Source organism: Schistocerca piceifrons, chromosome X (genome assembly GCF_021461385.2).
Source record: "Schistocerca piceifrons isolate TAMUIC-IGC-003096 chromosome X, iqSchPice1.1, whole genome shotgun sequence".
Classification (NCBI taxonomy): domain Eukaryota; kingdom Metazoa; phylum Arthropoda; class Insecta; order Orthoptera; family Acrididae; genus Schistocerca; species Schistocerca piceifrons.
Window position 1 is genome coordinate 784,618,411 of NC_060149.1, and position 7,272 is coordinate 784,625,682.

Consider the following 7,272-nt stretch of genomic DNA (forward strand, 5'->3'; position numbering starts at 1 on the left):
GCAATCTGTATTTTCCTGCACATTCAGTAAACTAGATAAAAAATCAGTAGTGTCATATCTCAAAACAGATCTTGAAACTTTCAGCACAGGGCAGGAGCATGTAGAAGAACTATGGCTCAAGTTTAAAAGAATAATTGACCATGCAATGGATATATATTTAGTCAGTAGAACAGTTCGTAATGGGAGGAACCTCCCATGGGTATACAGTTACCATAAAGAAATGTCTAAAGAAACAGAGACTATGACATAACAGGTGTGAAACAAAACATAGAGCTGTAGATAGAGAGATACTGAATGAAATGCATTTGGCTGTCAAGAGGGCAGTGTGTTAAGCCTTTAGTGACCTCTGTAGCAGAAGACTGTCAAATTACCTTTCACAAAACTGAAAACAGTTCTGGTCTTTCCAGTCCCTAGCAAATGAGACAGGAACTGAAACTGGAAGTATCAAAGGAAAAGTTGAAATGCTTAGCTATGTTTTCAAATGTTCCTTTACAAAGGAAAGTCCAAGAGAGCTGCCCCAATTTAATCCTTGTACCACCAAAAACATGAGTGAAATCAGTATTAGTGTCAGTAGTGTTGACAAACAGCTGGAATCATTAAAATTGAAACAAGCTCCAGGGCCCATTGGAATGCCTATCAAATTCTATATTGAATTTGCAGGTGAGTTAGTCCCTTTTCTAACTATAATCTATTATAAATCCCTCAAACAAAAAACCATGCCCAGTAGTTGGAAGAAAGCACAGGTAACGCCCTTCTACAAGGGTAGTAGAAGTGATCCACAAAACTACCTTCCAATATCCTTGACATTGATTTGTTGTAGAATCTTAGAACTTATTCTGAGCTGATACACAATGAGATATCTTGAACAGAATGACCTCCATCCCAACCAGCATGGCTTCCAAAAACATCAATCATGTGAAACTCAACTCGCAGTTTTATCACATAACATAATAAAAATTCTGGATAAAGGCAGTCAGGTAGATGCAGTATTTCTTGATTTCCAAAAAGCATTTCATTCAGTAACACACACATGCTTGTTGTTAAAAGTTTGAACATATGGGGTATCAACTGTAATTTGTGACTGGATTGAAGACCTTTTGGTAGGGAAGACACACCATGTTATCTGGTTGGAGAGTCATTATCAGATGTGGAAGTAGCTTCGGGTGTGTCCCAGGGAAGTGTACTGGGACCCTTGCTGTTCATGTTGTATATTAACAACCTTGTGGACAATACCAACAGTAATCTCAGACTTTTTGCCGATGATGCAGTTATCTGTAATGAAGTATTGCCCAAAAGAAGCTGCATAAATATTCAGTCAGATCTTGGTTTGATTTCAAAGTGGTGGAAAGATTTGCAACTTGCTTTAAATGTTCAGAAATGTAAAACTGTGGACCTCACAAAACAAAACAAAAAGACATTGTATTCTATGATTATAATATCAGTCGGTGTAACACTTTGTTGGGATATGAAATGGAATGATCAAATAGGCTCAGTTGTGAGTAAAGCTGGTGGTAGACTTCATTTTATTGGTAGAATACTGGGGAAGCGCAGTCAGTCGATAAAGGAAATTGCTTAAAAATCACTTGTGTGACCCATTCTAGAACCCTTCTCAAGTGTGTGGAATACGTACCAAATAGGATCAGATGGGGACATTAAACGTATACAGAGAGGGGCAACACAAATGATCACAGGTTTGTTTAACCTGTGGGAGAATGTTCCACTGATGCTGTAGACACTGGATTGGCAGACTCCTGAAGACAGATGTAAAATATCCCAAGAAATCCTATTAACAAAGTTTCAAGAACTGGCTTTGATTGATGACTCTAGGAATATACTACAACTCTGTATGTAATGCTCACTTGGGATTAGAATAATTACAGCACACACAGAGCCATTCAAACAATAATTCTTTCTGTGCTCCATACATGAATGTAATGGGAAGAAACTCTAGAACTCGTACAATGGGATGTACCCTCTCCCATGCACTTTGTAGTTGTTTTCAGTGTATGGATGTATATGTAGACTGTAGAGAGTTGGTGACTGAAATTTCATGAAAAGATTCTGTCACAGCAAAAAGCACCTTTGTTTTAGTAATTGCCACCCCAACTTGTGTATCATGTTCATGATGCACTCTCCCCTATTTTGTACTTGTGGAGTGAGTGGTTACCACATTGGTCTCTAGACAAGTGATGCCAGTTTTTGAAAACTAAAGCCACTACATCTTCTCTGAATATCTCTGCAGTTGTCTTTATAAGGCTGAGTGCAGCCTTTACCAGTCCTTTCACTAATTAAAAATTCCCACTATTGTGATAAATCAAACCCAAGTACTTCTTACGGCATTCTGGCATGAGGTGTACATTTTCACATCAAAGTATGTAGTTCTTGAAGACTTCTAGCTTTATTCTACCTTCTTCCTTCTGGACTACTTTGTCTAGAAAAATATTCTCTAAATTCATCCTCTCACTGGCCAGTCAAATGCAGATTTCCCTTATGGAAGTCTCTTCAAAAAAAGTAAAAAATATGTTAGAATTGGGTTGCCTCCCATAAAATAATTCTTAACTCCTGCTTGCGCATTGGAAAAATGATTTTCTCTTCTTGTGAGGTTTTGCCAGCTCTGACTAGACAGTATTTCTCTTATTCCTTAGATCTCATGTCTTCTTGTGAGTTTATTACATTACCTTCAGGTGAAGTGAGTTTATTACATTATCTTCAGATGAACTCCCTTAATGCACATAAATGGAATACCCTTTTTCACCACATAGCTGATGCTGTTTTAGTTTCAGTTACCATGGTATCATCATTAATTCTGAAATTGCAAGAAATGCAAAGTGACTGTTTATGAACACTGTGCAGATACCCCTCATTTTTCACTCATTTTTCTTCCATGATGTTTTACAAGATGCACCAAAAAGCTAATGTGCAATGTGATTATAGTAATTTGACACTGATTTGCATCTGTACCACATGTGGATATCCAGCAAGTATAGTCAATGTTATTCCTAACCACCATGAAACTGTAAGGGAGTTGTGTGTGATATTACATGATTGTGACAGTGAACAGTAAGTGATAATTTATCCATCAGGCCTCTAAACATGTTAGAGCATGTAACAGATGTCTGACACAGATATATTAGTGACCTGAGGGGAGTGTCAGACCAAATTAAATGAAAGTGGTCAGTGGAAGGAGTAATTTAGTTTGTATCAAAATTTTATAGCTCCAGATTTGAAGAACATCATGTCAGGATCTTTCTCCTTTTGCTACAGTTTTCAATGTATGTCTTGCATTATACATTCATGCTTCCATAAGCATTTATCACAATTCTACAGAGCAGAAAGTTTTTCAGGAATACAGGAATGAATATAAGTAAACACTGAACAATCAGTTAGTATTAACAGACTGAAATAAAATAAGCACTATCACAAGTAAAACATAACATCAAATATAAGCTGTAATAGAGTAACTATTAGTTGAAGCAGATATATTTTCTTTTTAATAAGTCTAATATACTACTGAAAATCATAACAGAATGATTTAATTATAATGATGTATACTTTAGTTAGATCATGCTGAACTATTTAATTGTATTTGTTTAATTTTTCTCTTCAGAAGGATGAGCACAGTTGAAAAACAGAGGACAAATAATTCTTCAACAGGCAGCTGCAACAGCTAATACATGAAGTGAAATGGCTGTAATTATTTATGGCCAAAAAACATGCTGTGAGGCATTTTTGCACCTAATACTCACAAGAATAAAGTAGGATTCTGACGAGGTATGATGTGTACCATAACAGTCACAACAGAAAATTATTACTGAGCTGTTACACAAGCAGCAGATTCTGGTTCAACCTTGATGGCATTTCATTAGCCCGTTGTCAATGTTCGTGGGATTGGATGTAGAGGTATCAGATATGTGTCTGTAGAACATGATCAGACATTTTTCTTTCTAAGTGTTCATTTACTTGCACTGAAGTCTATGTTGAAATAGAATACTGTAAATATTACATAAAAGAGAGACTTTAATACGATTGAGACACAATGTAAATACCGATGATGAATAATTAGTGTCCCATATGTTGTTTGCTGAATACAAAACTGGAAACTACAGGTGCTACGTAACCATGTATTTTTGACATTATGCAAGATAGACTGCACATGTGTGTTATTGATTAATGTGCTCTGTGAATGTGTTTTTATTTGAACATCAGATGTAAAAGTGTTATGTGAAGACTTCCATGCATTGTTAAGAGTACAAAACATTTTATCCTGTGCTATGTACATTTTTGTCATGCTCATTTGAATAATAAATTTCATGTTTCATTTTAATCAATGTTGTGACTCATATCTGTTGGCAAGAAGGAAGAATAAGATGGATAATCGTACACTCAAAATAAATGTAATGAAAAGCTGGAAGCAGTTCTGAATGATGACTATACAGCCCCTTATCTTGTAAAAGTATTGTTCTTATACTAATTTGAGAACATTACTTTATTTTCTGTGTTCCTAATACAATAATACTTAATCAGTACTAATATGTTACTCATTGAATTGATATTTTGTCTTTTTTTATTTTTGTACTCTGTAAACATCAAGAAGATTGGAGAAGAAAAAGAATGAAAGACCGTAATGAATGATACTATATGTGTGGTATAGCAAGCTGAAAAACCTGACCTGTAATGAAACAAACCACTAATAAATAAATGTTGCTTACTATAGGCTTCCAATGGGAAAATTCTGCAACTTCCAGAAAATTATTCATTTATACTGGAGCCAATGAGTTATTAATCAAGTACTTACTGTATTTACACAAAGAATTGAATGTTATTGCTAAAAGTTAATTACTGAGTATCATGTGGTTTACAGTTGTTGCCTAAACTTGTGGATGCTTCCATTGCCAGTTTAATAATTTTAAAATCTGTAATTCAGGTGGAGCGGTTTTCATTTGACATCAATTTCTTTTTCATTGTGTATGGTCTGTTGGTTTCATGTCTGTCTGCTCTCATATGATAAAAATGTTTATATTTCTCTCCATCCCATACTTTAAGAAGTATCACAGCATGTGTCTCAAATCTTCTCTCTCTTTTGAGGCTATGGCAGTTTTTACAGATTCCTGTAAAAAGATGCATTTAAGCTACCACAAAAAATTACTGATAAGAAAAAGATCACCAAAAGGAGTTTACAGTCACATAAAGGAAGAAAAAATGTCTACATAGCAATCTCCAAGGACAATAATACAGAAAAGGTGATGCTCTAGTTCATCCCAAAGTATGTAGAGCAAGATTAAATGAGTAACTGAAACCAAACTCTTGGCATTCGAGTTACTTATTCAGTAGAATGTTTATTAAGTAAGAGAGAGGCCCGCCCAGTTGGCTGCGCGGTCTAACGCATGGCTTTCAAATGGGAAGGTTCACCTGGTCCCCGGCACGAATCCGCCCGGCAGATTTGTGTCAAGGTCCAGTGAACTGGCCAGTGTGTGGATGGTTTTTAGGCGGTTTTCCATCTGCCTCGGCGAATGCAGGCTGGTTCCCCTTATTCTGCCTGAGTTACACTGTGTTGGCGATTGCTGCGCGAACAAGTTCTCCATGTACACGTACACCACTATTACTCTACCATGCAAACATAGGGGTTACACTCATCTGGTGTGAGACATTCCCTGGGGGGTCCACCGGGGGCCGAACCCCACAATAACCCTGGGTTCGGTGTGGGATGGCGGAGGGGTGAAGTGGACTGTGGTAGTCGTCATGGAGTTGTGGACCAGTGTGGCTGCGGCGGGCACAGAGCCTCTCCCTCGTTTCTAGGTCCCCAGTTAACATACAATACAATACAAGTATGAGAGACTAAATATATAGAGCAGCACTGTCAGAGGTAAACTCGCAGCAGAAAACTGCATAAATTTGGGGCCAGTGCTCATTTGAATGTCCATTCCAGAACTTGAGATTGGGATTTGAAGACACATCCCCAATAATCCCAAAGAAGAATTATGTAGGCAGATCACAAGGCAGGGAAGAAACTCCTAAAGGAAAGATGCTGCATAAACCTGAGGTAGATAAATTAAAATATGTTGTTATAATGTTCAAAGAATGTATGAAGACAGTTAAGACCTTTCAGATAAATAAAAAGTTCCTTTGTAACCACTTAAGACTCAAGATAATTTACAGAAAAGAAGTGGATGATGCATAACGTAACTGCGTACAGCGAGACTACGACAGTACCCATGCAGTTGCTATTTTCGTGGGTATACTTAACGTGACCCCGCCTTGGGCGTGATAGTCCCGCTTTCAGGCTGCCTGTCCCATTGTCCGCAGCCAGTGCAAAAATGTCTTACTTTTGCAAACAGAGTAAACGATAAATTGATTAGACGTACCCACTACCTGCCTATATTCAGTACATTCGAAACGCTCGCATGACGGTGGCAGCACGGGCAGCGTGGAGAAGAGAGAGGGAGACAGATGCTGCCGCTCAACTCAGCAAACAATCGCATCACACGGGTGCCAACTTCACTTGCGGCAACACTGTTTAGTTTTAGTCCGTATTGGAATGTTGGGGGTTAAGTGCACAATCAAACAACCCATTCAACGTTTTGATGTTTGTGTGTTTGTAACATTAGAAACATGCCTGAACGTACGTGTATTTTCAATATTACTCTGTAAAATAAGTTTCCATTTACAAAACAAAGGCGTGGTGCATCAGATGTTACGTGTGAAAAGTGTCGTACCGATTTTAGTGTTGGTCATGGTGGTGCCAGCGGTACTGAGAAACAGTTAAAATCGGAAAAAAACATGTTTTCCGATCGCGTTGCTGCTTCCAGCTTGTCAATGCTTGCTTTTTTCGAAAGAATTGATTTGTCGGTTGCGAAGGATTTGGATGTAGCTGCGGTGGAAGGTGCATGGGCCTATCACATGGTTCAAGTAAACAGAGCTTTCGCTCAAATGACTGTCTCTCTACTTCAATTCAAACATGTCTTGTGAAAAAAATTTAGATATACTCGTCCAGAATCCAACGCTATTGTTATAAATGTGCTGGCACCTATGCTGATGGGTGAATTGAAAGAGCCCACTGCACATCTTTACTAACGGATGCTTCTAATCATGGCTCAATAAAATAATTCCCTATTTTGATTCGATATTTTTTTACCATATGAAGGTGTGACAGTCAAGATTTTAGAGTTTAGAGAGCAGCCTGGTGAAACATAGGATATTGTTGTCGATTATTTGAAGGAGGTATTGTCGTGCAATGATTTAAATAAGAAAATTGTGGCATTTTGTGGAGACCAA

General features: G+C 37.6%; 1 protein-coding gene across 2 annotated transcripts in view; it reads left to right on the forward strand.

Moving 5' to 3' along the window:
- LOC124721887 (organic cation transporter protein-like) overlaps positions 1 to 4,638 on the forward strand; it is a 483,907-nt gene extending 479,269 nt beyond the window's left edge. For both annotated transcript variants that reach the window (XM_047247039.1, XM_047247040.1), the window contains exon 12: positions 3,608 to 4,638. In XM_047247039.1, coding sequence (XP_047102995.1) covers positions 3,608 to 3,671 — 64 coding nt within the window. In that variant the 3' untranslated portion in view covers positions 3,672 to 4,638. The remainder of the gene's footprint in view (positions 1 to 3,607) is intronic.
- The last annotated feature ends 2,634 nt before the right edge of the window (positions 4,639 to 7,272 follow it).